At 46.8% G+C, this 24,472-nt stretch overlaps 1 protein-coding gene across 3 annotated transcripts in view; it reads right to left on the bottom strand.

Moving 5' to 3' along the window:
* The window catches only part of TMEM19 (transmembrane protein 19), a 53,525-nt gene that overhangs the window by 10,276 nt on the left and 18,777 nt on the right, over positions 1 to 24,472 (bottom strand). The window contains exons 4-7 of one of the 3 annotated variants that reach the window (XM_077265285.1): positions 20,085 to 20,219; positions 15,471 to 15,608; positions 6,448 to 6,702; positions 1,149 to 1,358 (exon numbers count right to left, since the gene is read on the bottom strand). In XM_077265285.1, coding sequence (XP_077121400.1) covers positions 1,149 to 1,358; positions 6,448 to 6,702; positions 15,471 to 15,608; positions 20,085 to 20,219 — 738 coding nt within the window. The remainder of the gene's footprint in view (positions 1 to 1,148; positions 1,359 to 6,447; positions 6,703 to 15,470; positions 15,609 to 20,084; positions 20,220 to 24,472) is intronic. The other 2 variants (XM_077265287.1, XM_077265288.1) reach the window with 2 other exon arrangements.

Here is a 24,472-nt window from a genome sequence, read left to right as displayed (position 1 = left end):
TAGCGAAGACCGCGCTGTTTTGAATCTCCTGGGCAGTGGATCTTCTCTTTGGACATGCGCACACCACTACGCCACCAACGTAATGATGAGCCTGATCTGGGGGAGAAACAGCGCTGTGACCACGCCCATCCGACCTGACCAACTTGAGCGACAGCAGAAAACGGCCACTTCACAAAGGTATTTCGGCAGCCTAACGGGGGTGTAAAGGCACCAAAAAGGCAGTAATGTAAAGCCCAGCTCTGCCCCTATTTCACACTATTTTTATCTAATCTTTAAAAAACGGGGTGATAGGTTCCCTTTAAAGCACCACTCCTCCAGTGGGTTTTTTTCAGCGCTGGAATGGCGCTTGAAATTTAAGCCCCACTGTCTTCATTACGCTACTCACCTTCCAGCGGCTTCACCTTTTGAAGACACCGCTCTGGTCTGGGGGCGCCATCTTGTGCCCAGAACATCTGATTGGCTGTAAGTCAGAAGCTATGTCACAACAGCTCAATGCCAGTCTATGACAGCCAGAACAAGGCTCTCATAGAGATGTATTGAAAAGTGACATCCGTTGTGCTCCATAAAACACTGGAGCTGCCGGTAGGTCACTTTTCTCCAGAGACCGATGAGAATGACGCTGAGAAAGGATGAAGGTAGTGGAATACTAGTATGAGACAGGGGAGTAAAAAACACGATGGAGTGGTGCTTGTAAACAAAAAAAAATCTACATTGTGTAACGTGTTAACTGCCGTATGTGGAGTCGGGAAGGAATTTTTTTCCCCATGGTGGAGTTAATCTTTGCCACATGGGTTTTTTTTGCCTTCCCCTGGATCAACATGTTAGGGCATGTTAGGTTAGGCTATGGGTTGAACTAGATGGACTTACAGTCTTCCTTCAACCTTAATAACTATGTAACTATGTAACTACACAAGATCTGGCGTTATTCTGACAAAATTGAAAATAGCCCTAGTGGCTGGAGCTCAGTAACCAACCTAGAGTTTTTCAGTGGAATCAGATGTACCCCATGAGAAGTTAATCAGGACCACTGCTTACTAACAATAAGATCTGAGGGATTAGGTCCTGCGTTGTGGTTTTCATCCCAATAGCTAATGGTTTGTACTGTACAACTGCTATAGAGCTAAATAAAAGGGAAATGATAAACTCACCAGTGTACTGCATTATAGCTCCAAGATAAGAGTCTAGTATGGAGCCAATCAGGCCGGCCATTGCTCCATACAGAATAACTGGCCACTGCGGGGCAGCAATTTCTAAATCATTCACAAACAAAAGCTGAGAGGCAAAATAGGCCATGCCGACACATAAGCCGCCAAGAAGACTTGCAAAGAGGCCTATAATTGTGACGCCGCCATTTGTGCCTAGAATAAAAACAAAACCCAATTAATACTGTATGTAGAATGACCATCTGAAACCTATGACGTTGGAGTTTGACAGAGCATGTGTAATGAGGATGTCCAGGAGGCAGCAAATATTACACGCTATAACTGGCCGGTTAACCCCTTAGTGACAGAGCCAAATTTTTGAAATCTGACCAGTGTCACTTTATGTGGTAATAACTTTGGTACGCTTTGACAAATCCCAGTGATTTTGAGATTGTTTTTTCATGACACATTATAATTTATGATAATGGTAAGTTTAGGTCGATATGTTTTGTGTTTATTTATAAAAAATAGAAATTTGAGAAAAATGTTAAAAAATTAGTAATTTTCAAACTTTGAATTATTATCCCTTTAATCCAGATAGGCATACCATAGCAAAACATTAATAAATAATATTTCCCTCATGTCTGCTTTACATCAGCACCATTTGTAAAATGTTCTTTTATTTTGTTAGCATTTTAGGAGGTTTAGAAGTGTAGCAGTAATTTTTCATTTTTTCAAGGAAATTTACAAAATTTATTTTTTTAGGGACCTATCCACGTTTCAAGTGCCTTTAGGGGTCACATATAGTGGGGAAACCCCCAAAAGTTATACCATTTTAAAAACAGAGCCCCCTGACATATTGAAAACTGCTGTCGCGTAGTTTATTAACCCTTCAGGTGATTTTCAGGAATTAATGCAAAGTGGCATGACAGAAATGAAAATGTGTATTGTCACCACCTAAATGCTGCTAACTTCTGAGCAGGTTACAACAGCGATCAGACTCTAAGGCCACTATTTGGCCATGAATTGCCATGGCTACCATCAGGACTACACAATCATGATCTGAGGGCACCAATTGGGATAAAGAGGAAGCCCCCGCACTCTGTTAAACATTTATATGAGATAGTCATTATTGACAGCAGCATCTAAGGGGGTTAAACAGATTTGGACAGTGCCAAACTGATCGTGGCTGATGCAGAAAGTTGTCAGCTATAGTGTACAGCCCACAGCTGGTGGATTGTCACCTGTGTGGGGATACTATTCTGTTATATCGCAGGTCAGTTAAAAGGCGTATTGGCGGTCATTAAGGGGTTAAATCCCCGGCGGCTGCACCTGAAAGGATTAAGTGGTGCACTACTAGGGCCCCAACCATTATACCAGATCTGAAGAACTAGGCAATTCATTGTTCTATAGACTGCCTAGTTGTTCATCTCCTGGAATGAAGACGTCATGTATAGCATTTACATGACCACTGCACTCAATCACTGAACTCACTACTCATACAGCATGTGACCACCGAGACCAGTGATTGGCTTCAGCGGTCACATGTAAAATGTATGATCACTGTGGGGACTACCTGAGCAGCGACACTAGAGTAGTGGGGGATTAACAGTTTAGTTAGGGTACCGTTACACTAAACGATTTACCAACGATCACGACCAGAGATCAGACCTGGCCATGATCGTTGGTAAGTCGTTGTGTGGTCGCTGGAGAGCTGTCACACAGACAGCTCTCCAGCGACCAACGATGCCGAAGTCCCCGGGTAACCAGGGAAAACATCGGGTTACTAAGCGCAGGGCCGCGCTTAGTAACCCGATGTTTACCCTGGTTACCATTGTAAATGTAAATAAAACAAACACACTACATACTCACATTCCGGTGACTGTCACGTCCCTCGCCGTCAGCTTCCCGCACTGACTGAGTGCCGGCCGGAAAGCAGGGCACAGCGGTGACGTCACCGCTGTGCTCTGCTTTTACTTTACGGCCGGCGCTCACAGTCAGTGCGGGAAGCTGACGGCGGGGGACGTGACAGACATCAGAAGGTGAGTATGTAGTGGTTTTTTTTACATTTACAATGGTAACCAGGGTAAACATCGTGTTACTAAGCGCGGCCCTGCGCTTAGTAACCCGATGTTTACCCTGGTTAAAAGCGAACACATCGCTAGATCGGTGTCACACACACCGATCCAGCGATGACAGGGGGTGATCCAGCGACGAAATAAAGTTTCAAACGAACTGCTACGACGTACGATTCTCAGCGGGGTCCCTGATCGCAGTAGCGTGTCAGACACAGCGAGATCGTATGTATATCGCTGGAACGTCACGGATCGTGCCGTCGTAGCGACCAAAGTGCCACTGTGAGACGGTACCCTTAGAGTTTATCAATTACTTCTCTTATGCAGCTTTCTTCATATCCTGGACAACTCTCACAGAGTGGCTGCTTCAGCTCTGACATGTTTTAGTATACACCTGAAATACCAATTGTGGAGCACCTTTTTCTGTAACGATCTGGTGGCATTCATCTGCTATTCTGCCTAGAAATAAACTGACAACTAGGAATCACCCTTATCCATTGAAAAGAGGTATACCCCTTACAACCTAACAATGTCAGCCTAGTCACTCCTGACTAGGGAGTGGTAACACCTAGCTGTTATTGTATTCATTAACGTCTAATGAGGTCAACGCAGACACAAACACTACTCAGAGTTAGGCTGGAATCACACACTTGTATTTCACAGTGTGTACAAACTGCAGTTCACGGACTGGATGCCAGTTGCTGGTCGCAAACTTAACAGCCTTGGACTGTGAAAAATGGATGCATGAATCTAGTTATAATTAGCATTCAGATTAGGTCACTTTAATAGGTAGCAGTGAAAAAAACAAAATTATAATTGGACCGCGCCAGTCATGTCCACTCGATTGTCAAATTCAGCCTGTAAATGTGTTGGCATGACTGGAGAGCAGTGGCGAGTGCGCCACGCCCTGACGACTGGAGAGCAGTGACGAGTGCGCCACGCCCTGACGACTGGAGGGCAGTGGCGAGTGCGCCACACCCTGATGACTGGAGAGAAGAGGCGAGTGCGCCACGCCCTGATGACTGGAGAGAAGTGGCGAGTACGCCACGCCCTGACGACTGGAGAGTAGTGGCGAGTGCGCCACGCCCTGACGACTGGAGAGAAGAGGCGAGTGCGCCACGCCCTGACGACTGGAGAGCAGTGGCGAGTGCGCCTTGCCCTGACGACTGGAGAGCAGTGTCGAGTGCGCCACGCCCTGACGACTGGAGAGCAGTGTCGAGTGCGCCACGCCCTGACGACTGGAGAGCAGTGGCGAGTGCGCCACGCCCTGATGACTGGAACAAAGTAAGGGGCTGTGTGATTATCATGTAATTTGCTCCTTTCACCGCTTTCTCTTACACAGATATGATACAGGTGCTAATATTAACAGTGCAATCGTAAATGGACTGACAGTGCAGATGCGAATCATAACACCGGACCCTTACTTAGGTAGGGAATCCTGACTTGATGGGTTCTCTTTAAAGCCCGCTGTTAAAGGGTGATCTGCCAGAGCAGTGCAGGGCAGCAGGAGAAGCTGGGTGTGATCTGCTTCTGTCTTGACCAGATCTGTGCAGCAATTGATAGAATTACAGCTCTCGCTCTCTCTGCCTGACCAATTCAGGGCAGGAAGGGAAGCTGGGAACTATGTGCATGTTAGCTTCAGACAGTAGAACCCATCCTTGGAGCTTGGGGAGGTTAGTAAATCACCAGACTGCAATTTTTACCATTCTATTCTTTCTTCGTCCCCTTTCACACATCAGTTGTTTGCCATCAGTCGCAATCCGTCGTATTTTGAAAAAAAAAAAAACGGGTCCAGCGACTGATGCCGCCGGATCCGTTTTATTCTCATAGACTTGTATTAGCGATGGATTGGCTCACGTTTCATCTGTCGTTCGCCGGTTCCGTCGAAAATTGTTTGTCCGGCGGCTGGAGACGACAGACATAGTAACTTATTTTGTCTATGTTGAAAAAATGGACGGCGACGGTTCCGTCGGTGTCCGTCATTTGCTAGAGTGGAAGCCTATGACGACATATTCCGTTTTTTGTTTTTTTTTTAACTGAGCATGCTCCGATCCAATTAGCCAGATCTGCTAGTCGGATCTGTCGAAAAACTGAATCCGTCGCATCAGTTTTTCATAATCTGCGATGGATCCGCTGAGCCAACAGATTGTGACTGACAGCAAAAAACTGATGTGTGAAAGGGGCCTTAGGCTGCTTTCACACTAGCGTCGGTACGGGGCAGTCGCGCTGCGTCGGCCCGACATACCGACGCATACTGTTTAGAAAATGCCCGACGTTGGCAGCGGAAGCAGTCTTTAGACGCTTCCGCTGCTTCATTGTAATGTCCAGGGAGGTGGGAGCGGAGTTTCGGCCGCGCATGCGCGGTCGAAAATGGCGGTCCCGACTCACAAAAAAAGTTACATGTAACGTTTTTTTGTGGCGGCGGTGCGCCAAAACACGACACAACCGTCGCGCGACGGTTGCGACGTGTGGCACTGCGTCACAATGCGTCAGTAATGTTAGTCTATGGGGAAAAAACGCATCCTGCAGACAACTTTGCAGGATGCGTTTTTTCTCCTAAACGACGCATTGCGACGTGCAGCCAAAAACGCTAGTGTGAAAGTAGCCTTAAATAGCCCCAACAAGTAAGATCTCTTGTAGACTACAGTGGTAAGCAAATACTGACAATCTTATGTATATAGCATAGGACTCAAAATTGGTTCCAATTATCTTAATGGGTTTGTTTCAGATGATGTTGACACTTGCAGGACTTCCCTCAATATATTCTACAGCCTGGGAATTCATGCCGTGTCTTACTTATTTGTCAAATAAAGAAAAAAAAATCTCTCTTCAATCAGCGCCTCACTATGTTTGTGTAGCGGATGCTGTTTTTTGGATATGACTATACGGTACTTCCTAAAAGGCTCTTCTGAATATCCAAACAACTGCCTGTCTCTCTATCCGAAAAAATCAATTTCTGCTTTTCAAGCAATAGCTAAATCCTAAATTCTGAGCTCATCTCTTCTTCATTGCTATACCTTCTTTGGGTGCTTTTTACGTTAAATACTACTATACATAGTGGGACCCCACTATGAGGATGTGATCGCACTTTCAATAGCATCATGTATCAAATCTAAATGGGAAGATCCCTATCACGTCCTTATCAATGGGTGTGCCATATAGTAAAGCGAGTCTCATAGTACAGAAAATATGATTGTTATATACATTCATATACACAACTTTATTCTTACCCACAGGGACCTTCTCCCAAGTGGTTATTAATCGAGGAGAACTTTTGCTAAGGACTGGAGCAATCTCTGAAGCCCATGTATCTCCAGCTGAGCAAGCAAGGGCCCCAAGTAGTGATAGACACATCCATGAGGCAGTGTACTCTTTGGAAAAGTCAATTGGCATCTCTCCAGGACCATTTTCCACCATGTACAGCAAAGCCAACTCTGCTGGTACACCCCCGTTACAAAACACCTGCACCCAGTTCCTTTGTCCACCTGAAAAAAAAAAAAAAAATCAAAACAGTCATGAATATAATCCTATATGTCAAAGTTAAAATTTAGCAAGCACGTTCCACGTCATGAACTTTGACCTAAACCCCTGAAACACTTCCGCAAGTGATTTGCTGCCATTTCCTATGTTTGGAGCCCTAAGGTAGAACATTTTTCTTCAGACAGCAAAATATTTTCACCTTTAAATCACATGAAAAGCAGGCAACATTAACCCCTTCCCGCTGTGGAAAATTTTTGTGCCTATATTTTTCCTCCCCTTCTTCCAAGAGCCATAACTTTCTTTTATTCTGTCAACATAGCCATGTGAAGACTTGATTTTCTGTGGGACAAGTTGTAGTTTTGCTAAACTCCTAACAGCTGAACTGCTGCAATAATTGTCTGATTAGTGTGGGTCTCATTTCTGGGCCTCACACCTCGAACATATACAGAGCTGCTCACCATTATTGGCACCGCTTAATTTATTTTTATAGACTGTGCAATATGTTCAGAAATAAATGGAAATGTACCAAACTTGTATCCTCAGGATTCTTTAGTTAGTGGTCCAAAGTAACAACAATAAAATAGGGATTTTTGTGTACTCACCGTAAAATCCTTTTCTCCTTCGCCACACTGGGGGACACAGGACCATGGGTGTTATGCTGCTGTCACTAGGAGGCTGACACTAAATTGAGACAAAAAAAGTTAGCTCCTCCCCTGCAGTATACACCCTCATGCTGGCTTCCAGAGACCCAGTTCAGTGCAAAAGCAGTAGGAGATTAGTAACAATATATTACATAACAGAGTACAACATGTCAGAAAAAGTCAAGAACCAAAAAGGTAACGAGCCGTAAGGCTAACAGGGTGGGTGCTGTGTCCCCCAGTGAGTGGCTCGGAGAAAAGGATTTTATGGTGAGTACACAAAAATCCCTATTTCTCCTTCGCCACATTGGGGGACACAGGACCATGGGACGTCCCAAAGCAGTCCCTGGGTGGGAAACAATACAACCAAATAACTCCATGTACCATCTTACTATAAATGTGCGACGGCCGCTTGCAGAATATGTCTGCCAAGGGCCGCATCCGTAGAGGATTGAATGTGGACATTGTAGTGTCTTGTGAAAGTATGCAGGCTCGACCACGTTGCGGCCTTGCAAACCTGCTCCGCCGTTGCCTGGTGCCGGATGGCCCAGGAAGCACCCATCGACCGAGTGGAGTGTGCTCTAATCCCAGCCGGGATAGGCCTGCCCCTGACCCGATAGGACTCTTGAATTGTAGAACGGATCCATCTGGCTATTGTGGCCTTAGACGCGGCTGAACCCTTTCTGTGGCCCTCCGGGAACACAGAGGGAGTCCGATTTGCGGAAAGGAGCAGTTCTGGAAATGTACCTCCTAAGGGCCCGCACCACGTCCAGGGTGTGCAGGGCTTTTTCGACCCGGTGTTTTGGCTGTGGGCAGAAGGAGGGAAGAATGATATCTTCGTTAAGGTGAAAAGATGAAACCACCTAAGGCCGGTTTCACACTTGCGTATGGAGCAGCTGCGGACTTCCTCCGTGAAGCCCCGCCCTCCGCCGCTAGCTCCGCCTACTTCTGCATGCGGCCGGCATGCGGCCTGTGTACCTATATTTAACATTAGGTACGCAGGTCGTGCCGCTGTATGCGGAGGCTGCCGCATGCGGCGTTTTGACGCTGCAGCTACCAGCGTAGGACGCAGCCTGTAGCATTTTTTTTTTTAATCTGCAGCGTCAAAACGCAGCATGCGGCACCATCCGCATACTGCGGCAGGACCTGCGTACCTAATGTTAAATATAGGTACACAGGCCGCATGCAGAAGTAGGCGGAGCTAGCGGCGGAGGTGCGGCGGGGCTTCACGGAGGAAGTCCGCAGCCCGACGCAGATCAGGTGAAACTAGCCTTAGGGAGAAAATCCGGAGATGGGCGTAGGACTACTTTGTCCTGGTGAAAGGAAAGAAAAGGCGCCTGGCAGGATAGTGCGGCCAACTCCGAGACCCGTCTGATAGATGTTACCGCCACAAGGAAGGCGACCTTCCAGGAGAGGACAGATAGCGGGACATCCTGCAGAGGCTCGAACAGGGGTTCCTGAAGCACGCCCAGAACCAAATTGAGATCCCAGGTCTCTAAAGGCATTCTGTAGGAGGGTATAACGTGGGAGACCCCTGAATGAAAGTCCTGACTTGCAAGTTAGCAGCGATCTTACGTTGGAACAACACAGATAACGCTGAGATCTGACCTTTGAGGGAACTGAGCGCCAGGCCGGACTGTAGAAAATCCAAAATGGTAGGGATTGAGAAAACAAGCGGAGGGCAACCTTGGAGCCTGCACCATGAGAAGGTTTTCCAGGTGTGGTGATAGATGCAAGCGGAAGACGCTTTACGAGCGCTTATCATGGTGGGAATGACCTGCTGTGAGAAACCAGCTTGAGTTAGAATCCAGGTTTCAACAGCCACGCCGTTAAACGTAGGGCCCCTGAGCTCTGGTGGTAGATCAGCCCTTGGCGAAGCAGGTCTGGATGGTCTGGTAACCGCCAGGGGACGTCGGATACGAGTTGAACGAGCTCCGCGTACCATGCGCGACGTGGCCAATCCGGGGTGACAAGAATCACCGGAACCCTCTCCGTCTTGATTTTTCGGATCACCTTCGGCAGTAAGGGAAGCGGAGGAAACACGTACGGGAGTTGGAACTGATGCCACGGGGATATCAGTGCATTCACCCCGATGGCCTGGGGATCCCAAGAACGTGCTATGAAGTTGGGAACTTTGGCGTTCATTCTGGACGCCATCAGATCCACGTCCGGAGTCCCCCAGCGAAAGCAAATCTGCTGGAAAACCTCCCGATGGAGTTCCCACTCCCCCGAGGCGAGACCCTGACGGCTGAGAAAATCCGCCGCCCAGATCTCGACGCCTGGAATGTGCACTGCGGAAATGGTGGAGTGGTTGGCCTCGGCCCAACGGAGAATGTGGGAGACCTCCTGCAACGCCGCCCTGCTGCGGGTACCCCCCTGATGGTTTATGTACGCCACCGCTGTGACTTTGTCCGATTGGATTCGAACTGGGTGACCCGCGAGCAGGAAGTGAAAGTGTCTCAGAGCAAGTCTGATCGCTCGAATCTCCAAAATGTTTATGGGAAGTCTCGACTCCCGAATTGTCCAAATCCCCTGGGCAGTGTGGTGGCGAAACACCGCTCCCCAGCCGAGGAGACTGGCGTCGGTAGTTACCACCAGCCAGCGGATCGGGACAAAAGACCTCCCCTGGAGGAGAGATGATCTTAGAGTCCACAATGTGAGGGCTTGCCTGCTCCGTGGGGACAGAGGACATGGCCGATCGAGGGATAAGGGACTCCTGTCCCAATTGTCCAGCAGAGCCTGTTGTAAAGGGTGGAGATTGAGCTGAGCGAAGGGAACCGCTTCTATTGCAGCCACCATTTTCCCCAGGATACTCATGGCAAACCGAATGGACCGCGGGTGCGGATGACAGAGCGTCTGAACTCCCTGCTGCAGCGATTGGGCCTTGGACCGAGGGAGCAAGACCAGTCCCTTTGACGTGTCCAGGATCATGCCTAGGAAGGAGATCCATCGGGCAGGAACGGCGGAGGACTTGTCCAAGTTGATTAACCAGCCCAGGCGCGAAAGAGAATCCAAGGTAATGCGGACGCTTGCTTCGCAGGCCTGATAAGACGGACCCTTTATCAGGAGGTCGTCCAAGTATGGCAAAATGACCACTCCTCGCACAGTCCGCTGCGTCTAAGGACGCGTACATCACAATCTCCAGCCATGGCAATTTGTTTGGCAAGGTCTGCCGCCTCAGACGGGAGATCCTGTTCCTGTATGGATTTTGCCAGGGCATCTGCCCAGAAAACCATCGCTTTGGCGACCCAAGCCGCCACGAAGGAAGGAGATAGCCTCGTACACTGAGCGAGCTAGGGAATCTAGCTGGCGTTCTGTGGGATTTTTAATTGAAGCACCATCAGGTACAGATAAGAGCGTCTTGGTAGCCAAGCGCGATACGGGATGATCTACTAGTGGAGATTCCATCCAATCTTTAACAAGATCTGCGGAAAAGGGATATTTCGATACCAGGGCCTTTTTGCCCGTAAAACGCTTATCCGGTCGCTCCCTGTGTCGCCAGACTATATCCAGGAAATCTGGGTGAGAGGCGAATACCTTATGGGAACGCTTGGTTCTCGTAAAGGAGACTGAATGGTCCCGGAGCAGAAATAGGGTCATCGTCCACTTTTAGCGCATGATTGACTGCCTCGATGAGCGAGTCAACAGTAGATCTAAACTCCGGAGCATCCGGATCTAAGGATGCGTCAGACTCATACTCAAAGTCGTGATTGCTATGAGCCCCTGGAGAGGGTGAGCGAGAAGTGGAGATACCAGAGGCTGAATGGCGTGGTGAATGCTCAGGAGAGGTAGTGCGGATCCGTTTTTTGGATGACCGTGCCTCCTTGGAGTGAGAGCGGCCCCTGCTGGCCGACGCTTCCCCTGATATAGAGGGATCTCTTAACCCATGAAAAAGAGTGCCTCGCTCCCCAGAGGGGTCATGAAGGGATTCAATCGCTTTGGCCAACGAAGCCATGGATTGTGACAGAGACGCGGCCCACTGAGGAGGGCTAGATACACTGGGGTCGGTAGCGGTTGAGGGCTCCTGGGCACATTGGGCATCACAGGCAGGGCAGAGAGGGGAACTTTGAGGCCGAGGAGCCTGGCAGGTGGTACACGCAGTAAAAAAGGTGGTATGCACCTTAGTGGTCTTTTTACCCCTTGACTCCGACATGTTGCACCCCAAAGTGAGAAAAGCGGCTGCTAGTGGAAGCTGAGGGGTAACTGCTGCAGGGAAGCGCTAAGCGTTGTCTCCTTACCCAGGTCCTGTGCCCCGCAAGTCAGATAGGTGGGGTGGAAAAGAGCCTCCAGAGCTGCAGGCGTGTGGAAGAAGCCGGCCGGCGCTGCTGTGCAGAGGGAAAGATGGCTGCCGAGAGTTTGTGGGGTAGTCTCGCAGGGAGCGAGAAGCGCCAGGACCGGGGGTGGAGCTGCAAGAATGAAGCGAGCGTGGGCGGGGCTTATCGGGATGCAGCCTGTACTAGGCCGAAGCCAGGGACTAAATTTTCGGCTTCGGCCGCCGCGCACCCGTGGACCGCCGGAAAGACGTCGCGGAGCCCTTACCGCCATGGAGCCCTCCCAAAGCGCCGGAAAACATGACCCCTTATCAGCACTTACCCCTATGGAGTTGGGGGGGGGGCCTGAAAACGTAGGATCTGCTGTACCAGTCTGATAGTGATTACAGGTAGAAAAAAAGACGGTGCAGGGTTAAGGGAGCCTCCATCCACCATCCCCTTTAAAGGGGAGTGGAGAGGAACCGTCCACCTCCTTCCATCATCCGCTTTTTCAGTGGTGATGCAGTGGGGGGCTGCACAGACACCACACTGGGAAAGGTGCCTCTGAACAGCCAAGGGTGAGACCTGGTGGGCAGGGCAGATGTCCGGCAATAAGGCCTGGCTGCAGAAGAGGATACTGAAGGTGACACGCCAGTGCTCATCTATAAAACGGGGGAGATCGGTGCCCTTGAAGGGGCCCAAAAGTCAGCTCAGGCAGTGGCATCCCACGTCGCAGGAGAGGATGCGGAGAGGTAAAACTCCCGTGCTCGCCTGTTGTTGGTTCCGGGAGATCGGAACATGAAAGAATCCGTCGCCCCTTCGTCCAGAAAAAAAGGTTTAAATCCAGTGTGCCTCCTACAGACACTAAGCTTGAACTGGGTCTCTGGAAGCCAGCATGAGGGTGTATACTGCAGGGGAGGAGCTAACTTTTTTTTTGTCTCAACTTAGTGTCAGCCTCCTAGTGACAGCAGCATAACACCCATGGTCCTGTGTCCCCCAATGTGGCGAAGGAGAAACATTGTTTTTCAAATTACATTTTGCAATTTCAAACAAGAAAAAGAATAAATAGCAGCTGCAGCAAAAAAGGCACCCCTAAGTAATAAATACTTGGTTGCATATCCTTTGGCATTCATGACTAACTCCAAACATTTCTTATAGCCATCTATAAGCTTCTTGCACTTCTCAGATGGTATTTTCTCACTCTCTTCCTTTGCAGTTAGTTCCAACTCTTACATGTTTGCAGGGTTCTTTTTCCCAATGGCAGATTTCAGCTCACTCCAAAGATTTTCTATAGGATTGATGTCAGGACTCATTCCTGGCCATTTTAAAACAGTCCATTTTTTCTTTTTCAACCATTCCTGTGTACTTTTGGATGTGTGTTTTGGGTCACTGTCTTGCTGGAGGACCCATGATCTTCGACTCAAACCAAGTTTTCTTGCACTGGGTAGGACATTTCGCTCTAAAATCTTGATTATTCTCTGATTTTATGATTCCTGTGATCTGTGTCAAGGACTCCAGTACCAGATGCAGCAAAGCAATCCCTCAGAATTATGGATCCTCCACCATGCTTTACTGTTGGTAGGGTGTTCTTATCCTCATAAGCTTCATTGCACCATCTGTAAACAAACTGTTGCTTAGCATTGCCAAAAATATCTATTTTTGTTTCATCTGTACACAGAACATTTTCCACAGAACATTTTCCCAGAAGGATTGTGGTTTGTCAGGGTACTCTTTGGCAAAGATCAGTCATTCTTCTTTATGTCTTTTCTTCAGCAATGTTTTTTCCCTTGGTTTTCATCCATAAAGCTCTGCTTGGTTTAGTGTACGGCGTATGCTACTTGTTGAAACCATGACACCAGACTGTTCCAGGTTGGCCTTCAGGTCTTTGAATGTTTGACGTGGTGTTTTTTCCACCATTCGTACCAACCTTCAACGACCTCTCGTCAATTTTTCTAGTTCCCCCACATCCAGGGAGGTTCTTGACTGTACCATACTCGGCAAACTTCTTAACAACATTGTGCACTGTTGAAACTGGGATACCAAGGTCATTGGAGATGGACTTATACCGTTTGAAAGTCTTAAGTTTGCAAATAATAGCAAGTTCTGCTCCTTTATCTTCACCATTGTAGCAAAGGAACAGAATCTACCATGTGGCTTTTTAACCCCTTCAAGACCGAAGCATTGGGGGGGGGGTTTGTTTTTCGCTCCCCTCCTTCCCAGAGCCTTAACTTTTTTATTTTTCTGTCAATATGGCCATGTGAGGGCTTATTTTTTGCGGGATGATTTGTACTTTTATACGACACCATTGGTTTTACCATGTTGTGTACTAAAAAAAACGGGAAAAAAAAATCCAAGTGCGGTGAAATTGCAAAAAAAGTGCAAACCCACACTTGCTTTTTGTTTGGCTTTTTTGCTAGGTTCACTAAATGCTTAAACTGCCATTCTGATTCTTCAGGTCATTACGAGTTCAGACACCAAACATGTGTAGGTTCTTTCTTATCTAAGTGGTGAAAAAAAATTATAAACTTTTGATTAAAAAAAAAAAAAAAAAATTGCGCAATTTTCCGATACCCGTAGCGTCTCTATTTTTTGTGATCTCAGGTTGGGTGAGAGCTTATTTTTTGTGTGCCGAGCAGACATTATTATTGATACTATTTTGGTGCAGATACGATCTTTTGATCGGCCGTTATTGCATTTTAACGCAATGTCGCGGCGACCAAAAAAAAGTAATTCTGTAGTTTTGACTTTTTTCTCGTTACGCCGCTTAGCGATCAGGTTAATCCATTTTTTTTACTGATAGATCGGGCGATTCTGAACTCAGCGATACCAAACATGTGTAGGTTTGATTTTATTTTTAATGTTTTATTTTGAATGGGGCGAAAGGGGTGTGATTTGAACTTATATATTTTTTTTACACAATTTTTTTTTACTTTTAGCATGCTTCAATAGTCTCCATAGGAGACTAGAAGCTGCCATAGCCTGATTGGCTCTGCTACATAGAGGCGATGGTCAGATCACGTGACGCAAGTCACCGGTGTGCGTTTTTCTATTTTTAGGTCCCATTGTTTACTGTTTAAAATTATTTATTATCATTTGCTCTTTTGTATTTAACACGAGTGCTCTACACAAAAAGAACATTCACTTGATTTTTTTTTTTTCAAGCGATATTCCACATTATGTAATTAATCTTCATGGGTGCCAAAAACTATGAGCAGGACTGAACATTGCAAAAAAAAAAAAATCACAGGGCAGACAAGAAAATAAGGACACCCCCATTGAATGAGCCATAAATGACTCAATGTTTATGGTATATCCTGTAAGTATGAATGTAAATCCTCTCCCCACTGTACCAGTCTGTCATTGTAAATTTGTTTACTGTAAACGATATCTATAACCCTGTATGTAACCCCTTTCTCATGTACAGCACCATGGAATTAATGGTGCTATATAAATAAATAATAATAAATGTCCATAGGTGAGACTACACCTGTAACCTGGCGTTATTTCTTTGAGGCTCTAGGTGCGCAGATGGGCTGCTGAGCATAAATAAAAGCTCACCAGGAGGTTAGTGCAGGCCAAGAGTTCTCTTATTGAAAGAAGAAAAAGATTAGAAAGTACAAGCAGCTAAAGCCACCGTGGAGGACACGAACTTATTTGACACATCATGTAATCTTCAATAAGAGGAATAGAGCCTTGTTTTAGAAGAGGTATCTCAACACTACGTCACATTTTCAATGATATCCCCATGCATCAGCCCTGTCTTCTGACAATCTGGTACATAAAGTGTCTACTATTTAATAAATGACCAGGCATAGTGTGCCAGAGCAGCAGATTATCTTGGAAAGGGGAACTAATGATTTCTACCACAAGGATGTTTTAGGTTACCTTCTTTGTATTCAGAGTCAAACTTTTTCTTGGCCTCTCCTTTCCATTTTGTGAGTTTTGATGATGTAAAAAAGAACATAAGAAGGGCTGAGAAAAAGCTGTAGTTAGCGACTGTCAGGAGAAAACCGACCAGCAGCCCTGTAAAGAAAAACACCACAGAATAATAGATTCTATGCACCAAGCCCAAGTGAGTTGGCTGTATGAAAACATTGTCAACAAGTGCCTGGAAATACAATGTAAGGCTGTCTTCACACATCAGTTACACACACAGACCCATTCAAACCTATGGGTCCGAGCACATGTACGTGTGATTACAACACACACACACACATATACATACATACACATATATATCAGTCTAAGGGTACTGTCACACAGTGCAATTTTGATCGCTACGACGGTACGATTCGTGACGTTCTAGCGATATCGTTACGATATCGCAGTGTCTGACACGCAGCAGCAATCAGGGATCCTGCCGAGAATCGTACGTCGTAGCAGATCGTTTGGAACTTTCTTTCGTCGCTTGATCACCTGCTGACATCGCTGGATCGTTGTGTGTGACAGCGATCCAGCGATGTGTTCGCTTGTAACCAGGGTAAACATCGGGTAACTAAGCGCAGGACCGCGCTTAGTAACCCGATGTTTACCCTGGTTACCAGCGTAAACGTAAAAAAAACAAACAGTACATACTCACATTCCGGTGTCTGTCCCCCGGCGTCTCAGCTTCTCTGCACTGTGAGCGCCTGCCGGAAAGCGAGCACAGCGGTGACGTCTGACGTCACCGCTGTGCTTTCCGGCTATGGTGCTTACACAGTGGAGAGAAGCAGAACGCCGGGGGACAGACACCGGAATGTAAGTATGTACTGTTTGTTTTTTTTACGTTTACGCTGGTAACCAGGGTAAACATCGGGTTACTAAGCGCGGCCCTGCGCTTAGTAACCCGATGTTTACCCTGGTTACCCGGGGACTTCGGCATCGCTCCAGCGCCGTGATTGCAACGCGTGACCGCAGTCTACGACGCTGGAGCGATAATCATACGATCGCTGCGACGTCACGGATCGTGCCGTTGTAGCGATCAAAATTGCAGTGTGTGACAGTACCCTAAGAGACAAAATAGGAAACAGCTTGCGTCTCTTCATCAGGCTGGTATAACAAAATATTTGAAGAAACCCAATTATATACCGTAATGACCACAGGCAAGGTGTGATACATGGACATTTAAATAAACAAACTGAGCTTAAAGAGAGAAACCTTAATTAGGTAAAGGTACCTTCACACTAAGCGACGCTGCAGCGATACAGACAACGATGCCGATCGCTGCAGCGTCGCTGTTTAGTCATTGTGTGGTCGCTGGAGAGCTGTCACACAGACGGCTCTCCAGCGACCAACGATGCCGAAGTCCCCTGGTAACCAGGGTAAACATCGGGTTACTAAGCGCAGGGCCGCTCTTAGTAACCCGATGTTTACCCTGGTTACCAGCGTAAACGTAAAAAAAAAAAAAAAACACATACTCACATTCCGGTGCCCGGCGTCCGCTTCCCTGCACTCCTCCTGCATCCTGTGTCAGCTCCGAACATCTCCGGCATCTCCCACAGAGCAGAGCGGTGACGTCACCGCTCTGCTTTACGGCCGGCACTTACACAGGATGCAGGAGGAGTGCAGGGAAGCGGACGCCGGGCACCGGAATGTGAGTATGTGGGGTTTTTTTTACGTTTACGCTGGTAACCAGGGTTTACCCTGGTTACCAGTGAAGACATCGCTGGATCGGTGTCACACACACCGATCCAGCGATGTCTATGGGAGATCCAGCGACGAAATAAAGTTCTGGACTTTCTTCTCCGACCAACGATGTCACAGCAGGATCCTGATCGCTGCTGCCTGTCAAACACAACAATATTGCTAGCCAGGACGCTGCAACGTCACGGATCGCTAGCGATATAGTTTAGTGTGAAGGTACCTTAAGGTTAGACAAGTGGTGTGAAAGTTTCATGGACACCATATGCATGTGAGATCAAAGGGCTGGTGGTGCCTACATTGTTTTTGGAGGAAATTGTTCAGATTTGGTAGTGGGCCATAAATCCTCCTGACAAATTGAGTCCTGTGTGAACAGAATAAAAGATGTTAATGAATTTGTATTCCCAAATTCTGCGATGTTTTTGTGATTTGAAGTTACGTTTCAAAATGACAACTTTCATATTATGCAAATTGCCTCTTCTGAGAAAAAGAGGACTTAAACTCTACAGCGCCACCTATTGGAAGTAGCGATCCTACAAGTCACAATCAACCCTTTAACGAGTCGTGCAATATGACTTTCATATTGTCTTTGTTGTGTCCTGCACCACAGAAATGTTGGCCACGGGTAAATGTTTTTTTTTTTTTGTCTGTAATTGTGTGGCGATGAGACCTCATCCTTGATCTCAGCCTCTGTTCTGTTTCTCTAACATAGAGGCCCCCCACAGGACACACATTGCATAGAATTAAATACCCCACATTGGAAGAGGAACATGTGAATGTCCCAGGGATCTTATAGTCCTGCTGTGTGTTGGGGATTTGGATCTTGTCGTTGGTCTCTATATGATTGCAGGTTTTGCATCTCCTCCCATTGCAAGGATATGTCCCTCTTGGTGAATCTGAGGGCATTGAACTTTGGACCATGATGTTTCTTAAATTAGGAGGTTGCCTGTAACATAGCAAAGGGGGGTCTTTGAATAATATTTTTAACCGGTCATTCTTGTGTAGGATATGTTGAAGTTTTTTTAGCCGTTTTTCTCAGTATTTCAAGCTGTGGGTTGTAGGTCACTACCAGAGGTACACGATGATATTCCTCTTTTTCCGTATTGAAGTACTTGACTTCTAGGGATCCTTGTGGCCCTAATGATCATCCCTGTCCTTGGGACTGGAACAGATACGGTTATATCTGAGGGCCTGGCAGTAGACAATGGACTTTTCAATGTGTTTAGGATGGAAGCTGTCCCATCTGAGGTATGTAGGACGGTCAATTGGTTTCTAATACACTGATGTTTGGAACAAACCATTTTGGAATTTTATGGTGGTGTCTAGAAAGTTGATTTTTGTTTTTGAGTGGTCCAATGTCCTATCCTTGCAATGGGTGAGATGCAAAACCTGCATTCAGATAGAGACCAACGACAAGATCCAAATCCCCAACACACAGCAGGACTGTAAGATCCCTGGGACATTCACATGTTCCTCTTCCAATGTGGTGTATTTAATTCTATGCAATATGTGTCCTGTGGGGTCTCTATGTTGGAGACACAGGACAGAGGCTGAGAGCAAGGATGAGGTCTCATCGCCATACAATTACAGACAAAAAAAAACCATTTACCTGTGGCCAAACATTTCTGTTGTGCAGGACACAACATAGACAATATGAAAGTTGTCATTTTGAAAGGCAACTTCAAATCACAGAAACATCGCAGGGTTTGGGAATACAAATTCAATAACACCTTTGATTCTGTTCACACAGGACTCAATTTGTCAGGAGGATTTATGGCCCACTACCAAATCTGAACAATTTCCTCCAAAAACAATGTAGGCACCACCAGCCCTTTGATATCACATGTATATGGCGTCCATGAAACTTTAACACCACTTGTCTAACCTTACCTAATTAAGGATTCTCTCTTTAAAGGGAACCTGTCACCCCCAAAATCGAAGGTGAGCTAAGCCCACAGGCATCAGGGGCTTATCTACAGCATTCTGTAATGCTGTAGATAAGCCCCCGATGTATCCTGAAAGATGAGAAAAAGAGGTTAGATTATACTCACCTGGACGGGCGGTCCGATCCGATGGGCGTCGCGGTCCGGGGCCTCCCATCTTCTTACGATGACGTCCTCTTCTTGTCTTCACGCTGCGCCTCCGGCGCAGGCGTACTTTGTCTGCCCTGTTGAGGACAGTGCAAAGTACTGAGGTGCGCAGGCGCCGGGAAAGGTCAGAGAGGCCCGGCATCTGCACACTGCAGTACTTTGCTCTGCCCTCAACAGGGAAGACAAAGCACGCCTGCGCCGGAGCCGCAGCGTGAAGACAAGAAGAGGAAGTCATCGTAAGGAGATAGGAGGCCCCGGACCGGACCCCGACGCCCATCGGACCGGACTGCAGCGGGACCACCCCTGGGTGAGTATAATAACCTCTTTTTCTCATCTTTCAGGATACATCAGGGGCTTATCTACAGCATTACAGAATGCTGTAGATAAGCCCCTGATGCCGGTGGGCTTAGATCACCTTCGATTTTGGGGGTGACAGGTTCCCTTTAAGTTCAGTGTTTGTTTATTTAAATGTCCATGTATCACACCTTGCCTGTGCTCATTACTGTATATAATTGAGTTTCTTCAAATATTTTGTTATACCAGCCTGATGAAGAGACGCAAGCCGTCTGGAAAGATTGCTTTGTAAAATCATTCTACTATATTTTGTTAGCCATTAAAAGGTATCACACCCACAAGATTCCCATTTTGTCTCTCAGACTGAGAGCACTCAATGTATCTTTTTTTCTACTAGCTAACACGGTACCAAACCACTTTTTTTTTCGTTTCACGACACATATACATGTCAGTTTTCTTCTAGCAGCACAGTTCGCAATACGTTCCTCATACGTACATATGAATGATATCCATGTGTCATCTGTGTGACACGTACTGGCAGCTGGGATAAGCAGTACAGTTAGCGCTGTTCCCTGCCAACAATTCACTTCAGCCTCGCTTGGTCTCCCTGCGATCAGCAAACCTGGCGGCACTGATGATAGTTATAGTGGCACTGATGATAGTTATGGTTAGCGCATTCAATAAAGTTAAAACAATGGTGTGTGGTTCCCCTTTTTATTAATCAGGGAAATCAGACAGCTGAGGGATGGTGTAATTATTGTGGGAAGGTGCCAAAATCCATAACAGCTCCCAACCTATTAATATCAGCTCATAACTGTATGTGTAGCTTTTACTGGTTGTTAAAAATGGGGAGACACAAAAGAAAAAAAATGACAAGGGGTACCACTCTATTTTTAATAACAAGCAAAGGCTAAACAGACAGCTGCATGCTGATAATAGGCTGGGAAGGGGCCATGGATATAGGGCCCCTCCCAGAGTAACAACAACAGCTCTTAGTTGCCCCAGAAATGGCTCATCCATTAGATGCACCAATTCTGGTGCTAAGCCTTGGCTCTTCCCATTTGCCAAGGTGCGTTGGCAAGCGTGGTTATGTTTTTGGGGTGGCTGAGTGCTGGTATTATTAGTCTGGGAGGGATCCAATATCCATGGACCCTTCCCAGCCTATTAATATCAGCCCACAGCTGTCTGTTTAGCCTTTGATGGTTATTAAAAATAGAAGGAACCCCACATTTCTTTTTTTAAGGTCCCCCTTTTTAATAACCAGTAAAGGCTACACAGAAAACTGAGCTGTTATTAATAAGCTGGGAACCTTTATGGGTATTGGCTCCTTCCTAGAATAATTACACCAGCTCCCAGCTGTCTGCTTTTACTCAGCTGGTTAATAAAAATAAAGGGGACCCACAACATTTTTTTTCATTTATCAGGTAAATGCATTAGGCAAATACATAAAAGTACACACGCAAAGCACCGATTATATATACAGGTGATTTTAAAAAAATTACAATATCATCAAAAAGTTAATTTATTTCAGTTCTTCAATACAAACAGTAAACTCATTATAGAGAGTCACTACAAACAGAGTGATCTATTTCAAGTGTTTATTTCTGTTAATGTTGATGATTATGGCTTAGAGCCAATGAAAACCCAAAAGTCAGTATTTCAGTAAATCAGAATACTTTATAACACCAGCTTAACCCCTTCCCGACCCATGACGCCACGTAGGCGTCATGAAAACCCGTGCCAATCCGACCCATGACGCCTATGTGGCGTCATGGAATGATTGCGTCCCTGCAGAGCGGGTGAAAGGGTTAACTCCAATTTCACCCGATCTGCAGGGACAGGGGGAGTGGTACTTCAGCCCAGGGGGGGGTGGCTTCACCCCCCCGTGGCTACGATCGCTCTGATTGGCTGTTGAAAGTGAAACTGCCAATCAGAGCGATTTGTAATATTTCACCTAAAAAACTGGTGAAATATTACAATCCAGCCATGGCCGATGCTGCAATATCATCGGCCATGGCTGGAAAACCTGAAGTGACCCCCCCACACCCCACCGATCGCCCCCCCAGTCCTCCGTTATGGGGTCCGGTCCCCTCCGTCCTGTGCTCCGCTCCCCCGTCCTCCTGCCCGCTCCCCCCCAGCTCCTATGTCACCCCTCGGTGCTCCGACGCCCCCCCCCCCCCGTGCCCCGATCTCCCCCCCTTATACTTACCGAGGCTCCCGGTGTCGGTCCGTCTCCTCGCTGGGCGCCGCCATCTTCCAAAATGGCGGGCGCATGCTCAGTGCGCCCGCCGAATCTGCCGGCCGGCAGATTCATTACAAGTACATTTTGATCGCTGTGGTAGGTTCTATCACAGCGATCAAAATAAAAAAAATAATAAATAAACCCCCCCCTTTATCACCCCCATAGGTAGGGACAATAATAAAATAAAAGAAAATATTTTTTTCTTTTTCCACTGGGGTTAGGGTTAGAACTAGGGTTAGAACTAGGGTTAGGGTTAGGGTTACAGGTAGGGTTAGGGTTATGGCATGTGCAGATTTGGCCGCGGATCCGCAGCGGATTGGCCGCGGATCCGCAGCGGATTGGCCGCTGCGAATTCGTAGCAGTTTTCCATCAGGTTTACAGTACCATGTACACCTATGGAAAACCAAATCCGCTGTGCCCATGGTGCGGAAAATTCCGTGCAGAAACGCTGCGTTGTATTTTCCGCAGCATGTCAATTCTTTGTGCGGATTCCGCAGCGTTTTACACCTGTTCCTCAATAGGAATCCGCAGGTGAAATCCGCACAAAAAACACTGGAAATCTGCTGTAAATCCGCAGGTAAAACGCAGTGCCTTTTACCTGCAGATTTTTCAAAAATCGTGCGGAAAAATCTCACACGAATCCGCAACGTGGGCACATACCCTTAGGGTTAGGGTTGGAATTAGGGCTGGGGTTGGAAATAGGGTTAAGATTAGGCTTGTGGTTAGGGTTACGGATAGGGTTAGGGGTGTGTTGGGGTTACAGTTGTGGTTAGGGTTGGGATTAGGGTTAGGGTTGGGATTAGGGTTAGGATTAGGGTTGGAATTAGGGTTACGGGTGTGTTGGGGTTAGGGTTGTGGTTAGGGGTGTGTTGGGGTTAGGGTTATGGCTACAGTTGGGATTAGCATTAGGGGTGTGTTGGGGTTAGTGTTAAAGTTAGAATTGAGGGGTTTCCACTGTTTAGGCACATCAGGGGTCTCCAAACGCAACATGGCGCCACCATTGATTCCAGCCAATCTTGCATTCAAAAAGTCAAATGGTGCTCACTCCCTTCAAAGCCCCGACGTGCGCCCAAACAGTGGTTTACCCCCACATTTGGGGTACCAGCGTACTCAGGACAAACTGGGCAACAACTGTTGGGGTCCAATTTCTCCTGTTACCCTTGCAAAAATAAAAAATTACTTGCCAAGACATAATTTTTGAGGAAAGAACAATTATTTTTTATTTTCACGGCTCTGCGTTATAAACTTCTGTGAAGCACTTGGGGGTTGAAAGTGCTCACCACACATCTAGATAAGTTCCTTCGGGGGTCTAGTTTCCAAAATGGGGTCACTTGTGGGGTGTTTCTACTGTTTAGGCACATCAGGGGCTCTGCAAATGCAACGTGACGCCCGCAGACCATTCCATCAAAGTCTGCATTTCAAATGTCACTACTTCCCTTCCGAGCCCTGACGTGTGCCCAAACAGTGGTTTACCCCCACATATGGGGTATCAGCGTACTCAGGAGAAACTGGACAACAACTTTTGGGGTCCAATTTCTCCTGTTACCCTTGCAAAAATAAAAAATTCTGGGCTAAAAAAATATTTTTGAGGAAAGGAAACACATTTATTATTTTCACGGCTCTGCGTTATAAACTTCTGTGAAGCACTTGGGGGTTCAAAGTGCTCACCACACATCTAGATAAGTTCCCTTGGGGGTCTAGTTTCCAAAATGGAGTCACTTGTGGGGAGTTCCTACTGTTTAGGCACATCAGGGGCTCTGCAAACGCAACCTGACGCCCGCAGAGCATTCCATCAAAGTCTGCATTTCAAAACGTCACTACTTCCCTTCCGAACCCCGACGTGTGCCAAAACAGTGGTTTACCCCCACATATGGGGTATCAGCGTACTCAGGAGAAACTGGACAACAACTTTTGGGGTCCAATTTCTCCTGTTACCCTTGGGAAAATAAAAAATTGTGGGCTAAAAAATCATTTTTGAGAAAAGAAAAATTATTTTTTATTTTCACGGCTCTGCGTTATAAACTTCTGCGAAGCACTTGGGGGTTCAAAGTGCTCACCACACATCTAGATTAGTTCCTTGGGAGGTCTAGTTTCCAAAATGGGGTCACTTGTGCGGGAGCTCCAATGTTTAGGCACACAGGGGATCTCCAAACGCGACATGGTGTCCGCTAATGATTGGAGCTAATTTTCCATTCAAAAAGCCAAATGGCGTGCCTTCCCTTCCGAGCCCTGCCGTGCGCCCAAACAGTGGTTTACCCCCACATATGAGGTATCATCGTACTCAGGACAAACTGGACAACAACATTTGGGGTCCAATTTCTCCTATTACCCTTGGGAAAATAAAAAATTCTGGGCTAAAAATCATTTTTGAGGAAAGAAAAATTATTTTTTATTTTCACGGCTCTGCGTTATAAACTTCTGTGAAGCACCTGGGGGTTATAAGTGCTCACTATGCATCTAGATAAGTTCCTTGGGGGGTCTAGTTTCCAAAATGGGGTCACTTGTAGGGGAGCTCCAATGTTTAGGCACACAGGGGCTCTCCAAACGCGACATGGTGTCCGCTAACGATTGGAGCTAATTTTCCATTCAAAAAGTCAAATGGCACGCCTCCCCTTCCGAGCCTTGCCGTGCACCCAAACAGT

Source organism: Ranitomeya variabilis, chromosome 5, assembly GCF_051348905.1.
Source record: "Ranitomeya variabilis isolate aRanVar5 chromosome 5, aRanVar5.hap1, whole genome shotgun sequence".
Classification (NCBI taxonomy): domain Eukaryota; kingdom Metazoa; phylum Chordata; class Amphibia; order Anura; family Dendrobatidae; genus Ranitomeya; species Ranitomeya variabilis.
This window is presented reverse-complemented; position numbering and strand designations above follow the sequence as displayed.